Source organism: Emys orbicularis, chromosome 10 (genome assembly GCF_028017835.1).
Source record: "Emys orbicularis isolate rEmyOrb1 chromosome 10, rEmyOrb1.hap1, whole genome shotgun sequence".
NCBI classification, from domain to species: domain Eukaryota; kingdom Metazoa; phylum Chordata; order Testudines; family Emydidae; genus Emys; species Emys orbicularis.
In genome coordinates, this window is record NC_088692.1 from 67,651,414 (window position 1) to 67,666,498 (window position 15,085).

General features: G+C 40.7%; 1 protein-coding gene across 4 annotated transcripts in view; it reads left to right on the forward strand.

The window, feature by feature from the left end:
* Positions 1-13,823, forward strand: part of MYO5A (myosin VA) — a 105,151-nt gene extending 91,328 nt beyond the window's left edge. For all 4 annotated transcript variants that reach the window (XM_065412371.1, XM_065412373.1, XM_065412374.1 and 1 more), the window contains 8 exons: positions 2,409-2,555; positions 2,895-3,049; positions 5,421-5,510; positions 8,414-8,564; positions 9,352-9,634; positions 10,560-10,734; positions 12,118-12,198; positions 13,671-13,823. In XM_065412371.1, coding sequence (XP_065268443.1) covers positions 2,409-2,555; positions 2,895-3,049; positions 5,421-5,510; positions 8,414-8,564; positions 9,352-9,634; positions 10,560-10,734; positions 12,118-12,198; positions 13,671-13,823 — 1,235 coding nt within the window. The remainder of the gene's footprint in view (positions 1-2,408; positions 2,556-2,894; positions 3,050-5,420; positions 5,511-8,413; positions 8,565-9,351; positions 9,635-10,559; positions 10,735-12,117; positions 12,199-13,670) is intronic.
* Positions 13,824-15,085: the final 1,262 nt, after the last annotated feature.

The following is a 15,085-nucleotide window of genomic DNA, read 5'->3' on the forward strand; positions in this document are numbered from 1 at the left end:
TCACCGCTGTCTCCCTGTTAGGATGGAGCATCCATCTAGATGAGCACATAGTACAAGGGATGTGGATGCCTTGGGCACCCAGGATGTACAAAAACCTCCTAGAACTGAGAGTGGTGTGAGAGGCCTGCAAAAGATTCTTACTGCTCATACAATCCCAACATAGTCAAGTGATGTCAGACAACGTGACAACAGTGTTTTATATCAACAAGCACCAAGGATCAAGATCTGCCCCCCCCCTTTGCCATAGAGGCTGTCAATCCATGGAATAGGTATGTTCCTCACCAGATTACCCTATCAGCAGTATACCTCCTGGGAATACACAATACACTGGCAGACAGCCTCTGCAGGCACTATTCCAAGGGTCATGAATGGGAACTACATGATTTTCTGGTTCACAGCATATTCCAATAGTGGGGGTGTCTGTCTTGGGGCCTGTTTGCATCCCAAGAGAACAGGAAATGCAAGATGTATTGCTCCAGGAGTGCTCGAAGTCAGGACTCCAGTGGAAAAGTGCTTCTACTCCTTTGGTCAAAGCATTTAATGCATGCTTTCCTCACCCAATCTACTGTAACATCAAGTTCTGAGGAAGGTCCAGCAGGACAGAGCAGTGGTCATTCTCATTCTTAGATGGCTCAGGCAGTTTTGGCTTCCCAAACTCTCTTAGATGTCGCTCGTCACCCATCAATATCCTATCCTTCCCAAACCTCTTGATCCAGGACACAGCAGGGTCCGACATCCTAGTCTGAACTCCCTCCACTTCACGGCATGGTATCTGGATGAACGTTGAACCTAGAACAGATGTCCAAACAATCCTTAACAGCAGCAGAAAGGAATCCACCAGAAAGTGCTTCTCATCTAAGTGGAAGAGATTTTCCATTTGATCTCTTCATCGCCAGATGTCCCCAGAAGAATCAGACATCCTACTATTTTGGGGTATGCTTTCCCTGAAATCCTCAGGTCTTTCCCTTCGCTCCCTGTGGGTACACTTGGCTGCTCTTAGTGTCTGTTACCCTCCAATTGACAGTCACTTTATTTTCACCCATCCAGTGACTGTACATTTTCTAAAAGATCTAGTCAGAATCTTCCCACTGGTGACAAGACGTGCTCCAACATGGGATCTTAATTTGGTTCTCTCATTGTTAACGTAGTCCTGTTTGAACCCCTAGCAACATACTTGCTGACTCATTTATTTATGAAGGTTACTTTCTAGTGGTTATAATTTCGGCTGAAATATACATAGGGAGCAGCACTCAGAGAAGAAAGAGAGGTTATTTACCTTATATAGTAATTGGAGTTCTTTGAGATGTGTGGTCCCTATCTGTATTCAACTACCCACCCCCCTTCCCTTCTGCTTTGGATCCTTCATTTATGATTCATGGTAGAGAAGGAAGTGGAGAGGCCTCCACTGACCCTTACACCCTCAATTCAGAGGACAAGGAGAGGAAGTGCACAGGTGCAGACCTATGTCACTGCTAGTAAAAATCTTCTATCTCAGACTTGCAGTGGAATACAGATAGGTATCCTACAGCTCAAAAAACTCCAATTAGATGCAAGGTAAATAACCCGTCTTTTTCATGAGCACTACAATTCAAATTGAAGGTTGGATTGATGAAAGGAATAATACATTTCATGCAAATCAAGTTAGTCATGTGGTAGCAGTCTGATTCTAAGCTAATGAAATCATTTCAAAGAAAGTTTAAAAGTGGATTGATTTTAAACAGGATTTGAACACCATTGGGTTACTGTTGTAGATAGAACCACACCACATTCAACATCCTTTTCACAAACTGCACTTCAGGGTATGCTTAGGTTAAAGCATAGTTTGTGAAAATGATTATGAAAGTTGTTTGTCCTTGTCTGTGCCAATTAGCCAAACTAATGTAGAAAGGGGTTGGTCTGAAATAGTTTTCAAACACCATCTCTCACTTAGTGTAACAAAGACATACCTTTAAGAATGCTAACATTTTGCTGTACACATAATGGTGACCACTGCAGTATAATCCAGTATGTAACTAATGCTATTTCTGGTTCTTACACTTTTGTTGATGTGGAATCCAGCAAATCAAAACTAATTAATTGTTTTGAATTTCTAAAAACAGCCTGAAAGGTCTTTTTCTCATCACTTCATTGGGAGCACTGACGTGGAGGTTAACATATATTAATGGGTGTTTCCCACACGCTTCCACTTTGATGAAAAGGGAGGATGCAATCCTATAATATGTTTATCAGGAATTAAATCTCTTAGCACAATGGGAGTTGTACTGGGAGGTATTAGGCTAATCAAATAAGAACACTCCTTGATGACAAATGTTAGAGTTCTTGAGTAAGAGCATAGGAATTTCTGCTGTCGTGTAAAGCTTGCATTGGAAAATATTTTCTCAGTTGTTTTTTTCCCCTCCCTCTTAAAGTGGGCCAGATGGAAAACATTTCGCCTGGGCAAATCATTGATGAACCCATACGTCCAGTTAATATTCCACGGAAAGAAAAGGACTTCCAAGGAATGTTAGACTATAAGAAGGATGATGAGCCAAAACTGGTCAAGAATCTTATTTTAGGTAAATATTTTCCTTATTTGCAATAAACAATATAGGAATTTGGGATTTGCCTTATCAGATCAGATAACTGATCTGGGTAGTTTGGTATTTTAGATTTGGCAATGTCGTTTACCTAATATTTTGGAGGAAGATGAGACTTCTCCAATGCACTAACTCAACTGTATACATCTTTATTGTAATGTTATCCTTCTTGCTTACTATATCAAATATTGGCGATGCCTTTTGTAATTCTCCATAAAAATTTTTAACTGGCAAAGATTTTTCTGTGATCCAGTAGCATTGTCAGAAAAATAACGTGTGTGTGTGTGTGTGTGTGTGTGTGTGTGTGGTTTTCCCCAGATCTGAAACCACGTGGTGTAGCAGTCAACCTGATCCCAGGACTACCAGCATATATATTATTCATGTGTGTCCGCCATGCTGATTACCTTAATGATGATCAAAAAGTGAGATCATTGCTGACTTCCACTATTAATGGCATCAAAAAAGTATTGAAGGTTAGTTGTTTCATGTCCTTTTATGAAAATGTAACTAGAAATCTACTTTTGCTTTTGTTTTAAAGAATAGAAAAAAGACTTTCACCGATTTGGCTCTGAGTTACTGATTAGTAAGTCTTTCCCACGGATAACTGCCCATCACAAAAATGCTGTTATCAGTTCCCAGATCATAGCTAGGGATAGAGTTATACAGAATTAGTTTCACAAGATAGTATAGACAGTTTGACGCAGTAAAACAGCAGAATTTATATTAACCATTGTTTGATCCTAAAGAGCCTTCATCCTGCCCTCCATCCGTGCATGTATAATTTTGTGCACATAGTCACTTGCACAACTCTTTCTTTATAAAACCCTTCCAGTCCTCTCCATAATGCTAGACTATTAAGCCAAATACTTCAGTTGCTGTTTTGGTTGGGAGATTCACTGGTGGTTGTGTGTAATTCTAAGGACTGTACTGTGAGCTGATAGAAAGGTTGAGGCCAGTGAACATTAATATACTTCAGGGGTCAGCAACCTACGGCACGCGTGCCAAACACGGCACGCAAGCCGATTTTGAGTGGTACGCTGCTGCCTGCTGCGGTCCCGGCCCCCAGCCCTACTCAGCCCCCCCCCCCCCCCCCCGCCCAGCGCTCCCCCCTGCGGGGGCAGGAGGCAGAAGCTTGGTCCTGCAGCAGCCAAGCTTCCCCCCTCCCCCGCTTCTTCCCCCAGTGTGGTACTTTCCTGCCCGTCCTCCTCTCCTTCCCTGCGCCGATCAGCTGATGGCCCTTGCGAGGGGGATAAGTGGCAGCATGCTAGCTGCTCCGTAGAGGAGGCAGAGAAGAGGTAGGGATGGGGCATATCCCTTCCAGCCCCCTGCCATGAGCAGCTCAGGGCAGGGGGCTGGGAGCACCCCCACGAGCCGAGCACCCCAGCCCTCTGCCCTGACCCCCCCACACACACACCCAGCCTTCTGCCCTGCACCTCCACACACACCCAGCCCTCTGCCTTGACCCCTGAACCCCACCCATACACCCAGCCTTCTGCCCTGCATCCCCACACCGCCATCCCTCTGCCCTGACCCCTGAACCTCCCCACACCCCCAGCCCTCTGCCCTGCACCCCCAGCCCTCTAACCTGACCCCTGAACCCCCCCCTACACATCCAGCCCTCTGCCCTGACCCCTGAACCCTCCTCCCCCACACCCAGCCCTCTGCCCTCACCCCTGAACCCTCCCTCCAGGTCTGGGGTCCCGGCTGCCGGCCCCTTGCCAGCCGGTGTCCCGGCCTTAGGCCCCGCTCAGCCCGCTGCCGGCCTAGGTGAACAGAACCCCAGGCTGGCAGCGGGCTGAGCAGGCTGGCAGCGTAAGATCAGCATTTTAATTTAATTTTAAATGAAGCTTCTTAAACATTTTGAAAACCTTGTTTACTTTACATACAACAATAGTTTAGTTATATAATGTAGACTTATAGAGAGAGACCTTCTAAAAAACGTTAAAATGTATTACCGGCATGCGAAATCTTAAATTAAAGTGAATAAATGAAGACTCGGCACACCACTTCTGAAAGGTTGCCTACCCCTGATATACTTAAATAGATTCCCATATGTAGTTTTTGTCAGGGCATTTTTCAGTCACTAAACAAAACAGCTACCATGACTCTGAAAAGCATTTAAGCAATCCACGCCTTCTGGAAAAGTTTTAGTAAACACCAGTTGTGCAGGAGTTCTGATACTTAAGACAATATATGAATACTCCAGGGAGAACAATGTGTCTAGTTAAATTAGTTACTGCACATTCTGTAAAGTGCTTCACATTTAATTGTTCAAGAACCAGTTTCTAGGTTCAAAGCAAGCCTAGGGCTTTGTTTTTTCTTTTTAAGTGGACATGTGTCAGGTTTGTTAAAATTGTTATAAAGTGATAGTGAAAGTCCTCCAAATTCTAAGTTATGTTTTTGCTCCCCCTGCTGTACATCCTTATCCTCAGTGTTGCGGTGTACTGAAACCAGTAATACTGTGGCACAGTGAATACTGGGTAAGAGAAAGTGCAGTAACAAAAGGAGTCACCTAGATTTCAGCTCAGTTCACAGGACGGGGAGGAAATGTCTGTAAAATTGCAAAAAAAAAAATTTGGTTTGAAAAATAATATATTGAAACTTCTAAGAGAGGGTAAAAATGAATTTCACCATTTAAAAAAAACACTTGCCTTTCAAATAATGTTATGGCAGTGTACATAAAAAGCTGTCAAACATTAACATTACTATACTGGTAAGTCTATACAACTACCAGAAGAAAATGGATGTATAGCGTGTATTTTTTTATCTGTTTTAATTTCTAACATTTTCTTTTTCAATTTGTCTTATGAGTCCAAACTCAAATGTCTTTGTTTTTGTCTTCAGAAAAGAGGTGACGACTTTGAAACGGTCTCCTTCTGGCTATCTAACACCTGCCGATTTTTGCACTGTCTGAAGCAGTATAGTGGAGAAGAGGCAAGTGCCACTCCTGTTTTTTAATTTTTACCATATGATTCATATTAGACCTTTCCCTTAAATTTACTGTTTTGTTAAAATGCAAAATGAAAATAGGTGCAACAGTTAATGTGCACTAACCGTTCAACTTCAAAGGGTGGGTTCAGATATGGCATGGTTCACAAATGAGGCATATTTGATAGTGTCAAGCAAGTTCACAATGTTTTCACAGCGTTTGACCATTCAAAATCATTGATGATCTTTGACCAAGAAAGACAGATGACTGGCATAGTAAGGGCCCAGACCAGATGGGCTTGCATAGTGTCATCATGACAGTGTTATCAATCTGTGTTCCCATCAGAACTCAAAGTTAGGCAGAATCTCTAAGAAACACCTAGGGGTTTTGGAATAGGTGGTGGAAAGTTAGTAGATGGCACTGCAAGTCCATAGTGAACCAGTGTCCCAGCATGGTGCTAGCGGGCATCATGCTGGAGGTGCCATCTTTCAGATTACATACGAAATTAAGGTTTTAGCTAATTCTGGTAGTTAGAGATGCATGGCACTATTTGTAAAAGTAAGGATGTTAGCCCATTAGCCCTGGTGTCCTGGACACATTTCAAGTAAGGTAGAACATAGTTACCCATCTGATTCCTTCCTGCAAATTTAATTAGATATTATGGGAGGGATTCTCTCCATAACCATCCAACGGAGAATTCCCCAAGATAAAACTGGAGGGTGGGATCTCTCACCTGCCGCAAAGCTGGCAGAAGTGTCTCCTGCACCAGACGCTGCCCACTGCCATGCAAGATGTGGGAAGGAGCTCACTCAGCTATGCTGAGCCTCCACTGGCATATGACTGTGCACCAGTGGTGTATGTTGGCGCATCTCTGAGGCTTTACAAACTCACAGCAGGGCACAGACTAGCCCAAAAAATGAGAGGCTCTGACACTTTCCACCCACCCACTCTCCTGCACTGATTGGAGATTGACCACGAGAGAGAATCTGGCCCTGTATCTCTGTTTAGAAAAGGAAAGGAATAATTGTGCTGCCTTGCTCTAAGCTTGTAAACCCTATTCACATCTCACTCCAGAAGTGGCCATATTTCAATGCTGCATGAAGTGATCTCCCTCAGTGTAGTGTTTATATTAGTTTAACTTTCTAATGTGCTCTGTAATCCTTCAAGATGAAAGGTGTTATGATGGTGGCAAAATTAGTTATCTGAATATTAAAAAAAGACACGGTACGTCTACACTGCACATTCTTCTCAGCAGCATGTAGAGTAGATATGCTACACTCCCCCTTAGCATGGGTCTAAATAGCAGTGTAGACAGTGAGGCACTGCTTAGGCAAGTAAAGACATTCCTGAAGCCTCTGGGTATGTACCCTACATGCTCTCTAAACGCCCAAGCAGTGCCTCTCCTGTCTACACTGCTCTATTTTTAGCAGTGTAGTGTCCCGCTGTCAGAGCCTTTCCCCACCACAGTAAAAAAAGACTCTGGCAGTGGGGCACGGCTCTGGTGGGGGGAAGCAGCAGGGCAGGGCTCCGGAAGCTCCCTGCTGCCTCCCTCATGCCAGAGCCTTTCACTGACACGCTGTGGTGCGGATGTAGACTGCTTTTCATTGCAGCGTGTAGCTATCCTACACAATACCGCAAGAGGTGTGCAATGTAGATGTAGCCTTAGAGGTCTTTAAATGTGCCTGTCTAGTCATACAATTCTTTAAAGGCCTAGAAAGACTTTAAAGGGGAAGGTAGTGGCTTATTTGTAACTGCAGTAAATGCCTCAGATACTTGAAGTTTCAAAGCAGTGTAGCCTGATCTACAGATTATGTATTAATTATATTGATTACTTACAAATCCCGAGTTGTCATTTTGAGGGTCGACAGGTTTTTGTCCCAAGACCAGGCCCAGTATTATTCAAATTATTATATAGTTGGAAACCCCAGTGTGCACAGTTGCAACACTCACTACAGGAACTCTTTTATATATTTACAAATAGTTTATCAATACATTTACACAGTCACAAACACCTCAACTCAGTAAGGTAGAAAGAGATACTACAGAATGCACATCTGCACACCCATATACTCACACCATCCCTTGTAGAACAGCCTGAACTGTTAGCCATCATCTTCCTCATCACCATCACCTCCCCCTCATCACCAGTAGCCATCATTCTGGCACCTCCCAAGGACTACATCTCCTTCTCCTACCGCCCCTAAGCTGGGATGCAACTTGTATAATATGATACGCTGACACCACAATGTTTGATGCAAGGGTTTTTCCCCTTTTCCTTATTTGTATTTCCTCACCTTACTAATGTTGGAGTGTCCTTCTCCTACAGGTTAGCATATCAGTGAGCTCAGTTTATTATCATATATGTTAATTCGTTACTATGACCCTCTTGTGGTTAGGTATCTGTAGATGTAGCTCATGTACCTGTTAAGTATGTCAATTCATTGCCATAATATTCTTGTGGCCGGGTCATGTTCCTGTGGTCAGAAATTCCCCTTTAACACTCTATTTTTAGCTCCCCGATACCTGGCGTTTCCGTTGGGCCGTTTATCTGTTTTAAGTTTATCTGTTTAAAGTTCATAGGCCTCAAGCCTTATGCTAACTTGCTGAAGCTAATGTCTGACAAGATACAGACGTGTAGGTTCCTTGCATTAATGCTGAATATAATGCAAAGCAGTGAATATAATAAAGTCAAGCTCGACCTATGACAGAAGTCATGTGATCCATATCCAAAATGCAAATCCAAGTGTTAGCTGCAATAAGAACCAACTTTTAAATGAAATGTTTTGGGGATGTAAGAGGGAGGATGGGAATGAATTTTCAAAGGACTATTACTCACCTACAGTAAGAAAAAATATACATGCTATTTTTTTACATTGAAGCATTTGTTTCCATTGTTTTGTGAATTCAGGGATTTATGAAGCACAACACACCTCGTCAGAATGAACACTGCCTCACCAATTTTGACTTGGCTGAATACAGACAGGTATTGAGTGACTTGGCTATTCAGATCTACCAGCAGCTCGTCAGAGTGTTAGAGAATATTCTGCAGCCAATGATTGGTAAGGCAAAATTAAATTCCTCTAACTTTCCAGCTACATTAATCAAAAGAAATTTCTTCCTACTCAATGAGAATGGTGGTAGTATGTGATCTCTTGTATTTTCCCTTAAGTGGTACATTTATATTAAAGCACCCTACTAGTATTCTGTTTATAAATGACTCGTATAAGCAGAGATCAGGGAGAGAGAATGAAAGCATAACTCTGTTGCCGCTCACCCCCTTCCCCCCCCCACACACAATGACAGAATAGCTGGATGTACCTTATAAATGCTTGTAATAAAGTAATAATATTATCAGCAGTGAAATAGTTAACAATGTTGATATTTAAATTCACATTTATTTTTAAATTAAAATGATTTATTCTAGATCTCTGAGCAAAGCCCATTACATTAATGTATCTTCCCTTAAGACAGTATTGACATTTAAATTTTCTCTAGGCTTCAGAATCAACATATCATTTAGTTGAATGGAGCAGCTCTTAGCTCCACTGGCGCTATTGCTTATCTAATTGAAGACTCAGGAAAACAGTACTGTATTGAGCCACATTCAGGCTTTCTTTACAACCCTACAGACTAGGCTCTTTTTAAAATTGTAATGGAAACTTAACTTAGATTCTGCAGAAATTAGTGGGGCAATTAGAAAAGAGCTGGAATGATACAGTGGTGGCCAATAGCAAGCTCAGTCTACTCCTTGTGTATATATATATATTAATTACTATTGTTTTGTAAAGATGTGTATACATTTGGGCATTTTTCAGCTATAGTAATAATGTTGTCAATCAAATGCAGTTTCAGGAATGCTGGAGCATGAAACTATTCAAGGCGTCTCAGGGGTAAAGCCACCAGGGCTGCGAAAGAGAACGTCCAGTATTGCTGATGAAGGGACCTACACGCTGGACTCTATCATTAGACAGCTGAACACATTCCACTCGGTAATGTGTCAGCATGGTATGGATCCGGAGTTGATCAAGCAAGTTGTCAAGCAAACATTCTACATCACTGGGGCAGTAACCCTGAATAACCTCCTCCTGCGCAAGGACATGTGCTCCTGGAGCAAAGGGATGCAGATACGGTGAGAGCACACTCCATAGTATTTTCACTCGCCTCTTAAATGTACCATTGGCTGTAATAATGAATTTGTTAAGATCAGATAATTCTTTTGAATAATAGTTGTATTTAAGCATTCCATCTAAGAGAGAAGTGTGCTGGACTCCTTTATGCTGGTTTTGAGGGTTTCTCACCAGGAAGTCATTATTTAATTTAGGGTTAAATTCTGATTCCACAAACAAAGCTTCTGTAGGATGGAGTTAGGGAGGAAACAAAATTAATTCCCTTTTATATGCAAGTCAGCCCAGATGGGCAACACCTGCTATTGCGCAATATGGGGGGGGTGTAACAGATGTTCCTCATTGCTTAATCTTGTCAGTTTGTGGCTCAGTGGACACATGATGTGTTTAGATCTGTTGTCGCTCCTCTTTTTCCCAATACGGGACACATTTTATTCATGTTTTTGGTGTCTGTTGCCCAGTATATTCTGTTTGTATAGCGTTATCATATTCATCTCCTAAGAAGCTTTGAAAATCTCAGCCTACATATACAAGGGTGAAATTCTGCTTGTCTTAACTGCACAGAGTAGTCCCATTGAGGTGAATAAGGGGAACAGAGTTAGGCCGTACATCTGAACAGAGCCAAATAAGGAGGAGAAGCGGTAGATAGAGAGTGTTTGGCCATTATTTTCAAATATTCTTTGGAACTCAGGGTGCGAAGGCTTCTAATGGCACAGCATAGGGTTATTAAACAGGCCTCAGGAAAATCAATTGAAGGGGAGCTGCTATGGAAATAAACTTAATGGAAATTATAACTAGGTACTGTGTGAGGGAAGTACCCACAAAAACAAAATATGGGCGTTAATTAAATAAAATCTAAAGCTCTTGATATTTGGTCAGACTTGAACAGTCAGAGTGAAAACATTCTTGAGGGGCTTCCTCTTTTAACAGGTACAATGTGAGTCAACTTGAAGAATGGCTACGTGACAAAAATTTGATGAATAGTGGGGCTAAAGAAACACTGGAGCCTCTCATTCAGGCTGCACAGTTGTTGCAGGTGAAAAAGAAGACGGATGAAGATGCAGAAGCCATTTGTTCAATGTGCAATGCTCTAACTACTGCACAGGTAATCCAGCTGTTACATTTATGCGCACCTCTAAACTGTGTTTTTCTAGACCTGCATGTGCTTCCATCTCACAGAGATTGGGTATATCTGCTCATGTTGTTGTAAATAAGCATAATGAAAACAGAGGTCAAATGGGGTAGTGGGTCCTCTCCCAAGGTCTGTGCACAAAATAAGTTCCAGGTTGTACTGCTTTAACTATACCAGTATAGTTAAGATGGCACCATCTCCCTAATGTGAATGCAGTTATAGGTGTGCAAAAGTGCCGTATACTAGTATAGCTAAGGGGAATAAGATACACTGGCATAAAGCTCCTTTATACCAGTGTAATTGCATCCATACTCAGGGTTGTACCAGTATAGTTATTTCAATTAAAAAAACACTACAACTGACCGAAATAGTTATATCTGTACAAAAGCTGTGTAGGCCAGGCCTTTGACTCCAAGAATAAGAGATGTCTGTGTGCCATACTACTGTGTGCCAGCCCAATCCCAATCCCAATCCCTGCATCAGAAATGTAGAAACACCAGTTGCTTTTGCACTTTGAGAAAAAGTTCCAATTTCAGAAGTTTCAAATTTATAAAAAAAATAGAATCATGAAAAAAGTACAGAGATTTTTACTTAAGTTAAAGAAGTATATTCCATATCATTTGATGCTCCCCTTGCTTATGTCTGTCTTTTCATTGGTTTGGGGTCTTCGTCCTGCATTTAGGGCTCTAACTTGTTCCATTTGAAATCAGTGGAAATTTTACTAGAGTCTTTGATGGGAACAGGATAGGGTCCAAAATGTAGGACCAAATTCAGGTAGAGGAAGTAGCAACATTTCCACTGACTTCAGTGGATTTAAGATATTTTTGCTGCTGATTGATTGTCCTCTGGTAATTTCCACAGTGTGCTAGGCACTGCCCACACATGTGTCAAGACAATAGTCCCTGCCCCAAAGGACACACAATCTAAGAAGACAAGTGATGTATGAAGGATGGAGAGAGCAAGCAAGCGCTAAATCTTACATTTTAAAAACAGTCGTCAACCTCTAATCTCCTCCTGTGCTGGTATTAGCTGATCAATTTTGTGTAGCTGTCATGGAAGAAGTAGGATTTGTCAGTGTGCCAGGATCAGCTGTTTAATAATATTGTACAGCTATATATGTTCACATAAAAAAATGTAAAAGGCTTGTTTATTTTAAATATGTGCCTTAATTTCTTATAGCATATAGCAATTTCTTAAATGAGTAAGAAAATTCCTAATGTATTGATTTGAAAAAAACTGTAACCAGTACTTGTAAACAACTAATTTAGAAAGGTATTTTTAAACATTAAGAATAGGGTGCATATATATTTAAATCAACAATAGACTGAAACCAAGAACTGTTGTTTTTCTCCACAGATTGTAAAAGTTTTGAATTTGTATACTCCAGTTAATGAGTTTGAAGAAAGGGTCTCAATATCATTTATACGTACGATACAGGTAAGACTGTTTTTTGCCCCACATATTGTTTGGTTAGTTCCACAGGAACACATCTATTGTCATAAAGTACAGTGCGATATTCAAAGTAAAGTAAGCTTGTCAACCACATTTTCTTTTCTTCTTCTGTAATACAGATGTGATACCGAGACATTTATGTTTATTGTAGGCTGTCACAATTTGTGCTACTATTTGCAGATTTAAACTAATGTAGACTTTTTTAACTTTCTATCACTATTTATTTTTAAAATGAATTCTAGGTACCTGATTTTCAGAAGATGACATAATTTTTCTATCTCTGTATCTTTATTTGTGCACACTCCACTATGCCCACTTTTCAAGTATTAACGTTTGTAAATGCAAGTGATGGAATTTGTACATGCAAAGCCCATTCATTCACATTTTTTTCCACACAAGAGGTCAATTTGAGACTTCTTTGAAAACTGAGCCATACGTATCAGAAGTTCTCAATTCAGCTCTTCTAATTTGGAAAATATGAAACATTTTGAAAATCCAGAGGAAAACTGGCTAGTTAGTTCATTTTTAAAAATTATTTTTTAAAGTTGCTCTTCCTGGTATCTATTAGGGCAGTGTTTCCCAAACTTGGGACGCCGCTTGTGTAGGGAAAGCCCCTGGCAGGCCGGGCCGGTTTGTTTACCTGCCCCGTCCGCACGTCCGTCCAATCGCGGCTCCCACTGGCCGCGGTTCGCTGCTCCAGGCCAATGGGGGCTGCGGGAAGCAGTGGCCAGCATGTCCCTCGGCCCGCGCCGCTTCCAGCAGCTCCCATTGGCCTGGAGCAGCGAACCGTGGCCAGTGGGAGCTGCGATTGGCTGGACCTGCGGACGGGGCAGGTAAACAAACCGGCCCGGCCCGCCAGGGGCTTTCCCTACACCAGCGGCGTCCCAAGTTTGGGAAACACTGTATTAGGGGAACAATAAGATTGATAAGGGAGATTGACAAGATAATACTGAAACAAAACAAATTAATCATTCTGGATACTCACCGAAGAGGTACAGTTAACATATGCTAGACAGGTCTCCTACCCTTTGCAGAAAATCTAAATGTTTCTTCAGTTTTTGTTATGAAGGAAAGACATGCAGATCCAAAGCTGCCCAGAGGCAGCTTCAGTTTATGTGCACAACTGTTATAAAGGGTCCAGATCAAGCTGCCAAATATATATGTATATATTTTGCACTGATCGGTATTCAAATATTTAGTATGACAAGCTTAAAAATTCTTACTTTTTACAAAAACTCATGTTTTCTTTTTAATATTTTCTTTCTCAAGAGAATGTTTAAAGCCCACAAAGTAATGATAACTGAAAATCAAGTATAACTGATTATAAGCGCCAATGGGTTTTTCTTTTTACAAAAAAAGCATGATACTAAACAACTCAAATGCAACATGATTTTTTTTTTTATCTGCCTTTGCTGCGAGATGAAGTATTAACACAACCCATTTCTTATCTTTTGTAGATGCGTTTACGAGACAGGAAAGACTCTCCTCAGCTGCTAATGGATGCTAAACACATCTTTCCTGTTACTTTTCCATTTAACCCATCCTCCCTTGCATTAGAAACCATTCAAATTCCAGCCAGCTTGGGCCTAGCATTCATCTCACGTGTCTGAACCAAGGATGCACTGTCAGCTATTGACAATGAGTCTGTTGCCTGAAATCTGAATCCATTAAAACCATAGTGAGCCACTGAAAATACGTTTTTGAAGGGACAACACTGTATATGCCCAGATTTTTAGTATGGGTAGCTGCAAATCTACATAACTGTACCACAACTGGAAGGCTGGCAGAAAGATGTGCATTTGTATAGGTCATTATTTTCATGTAGACACATTACTGATTGTTACGTTTCCAGAGTATGAATATAGGGCTTGGGCAAAAATTGTCTTTAGCTGCCTAGAGACATTTTTAGATCTTTAGTAACATATTTAAATAGTGTACATTAAAATCCATACACAATCTGCTCATAGGCAGGGACCAATAAGGACAGACACGGTACTATAAGTGGAGGACTGGAAGTAATGCATTTTGTAGTAGAATACATAGTCATGTAGGAATCTGTTTCTCCATTAGAGTTTTTGACAATTTAAACATAGCAAACTGGCAATATATAAAATAATTTGTTAAACAGCTTCCTTATTTATGTCAGTATGACATAAATTATGAAGTATTAGTCTTTTGGCTTACTATGCGATATAACATAGGTGTTCATTTGTTAGTACTGTGGTTTACTAAACATATTAAACTGCTGCTGAGTATTGTGTTCTTTAAAATGTATGACAGTATCCTTTATTAGACACTAAAATAAGAAACTTCACTTTTTATTATCAACTTTGTTTACAGTCCAATGCAATCTATTCTTTTAACTGGATTTATGCAAATGTCAACAAATATCACCTGGAAAGGAAAAATGGTAACTAAGCACAAGTAGCACACTGGAAGTTAGATGATAGTTTTCTTTAAAGATAGGGCACTAAAATACTCGTCTTGTAACAAAATGAACAAAAGTCAGTCATGATTATAATATTTATTTCATATTTTGTAGTTGGTCAGGGTTTTTACTTTGTCCAATTTTAGTCCAAGGAAGTGGCATTATATTTTTTCAATATCATCCATTTTATGTCTTTGCCACATTTTTAAGATGTATTCTCAAATACCTAGAATGAAAGGAGAAATTCCTTGAGTAGTCCAATACCTTCCTTAGTCTATATATTGGCTTCTGGAAACATACAACAAACATTGACTGGGTAGGGAGTATTTAAAATTGTGCAGTTTGTGAATCTATCCACATAGTTCAATGAACCTATTTAACAAAAGGGTTACTTCATGCTAGAAAAATAGTTTAAAAAAAATTTATAAAGTGTTCTGTAAGATC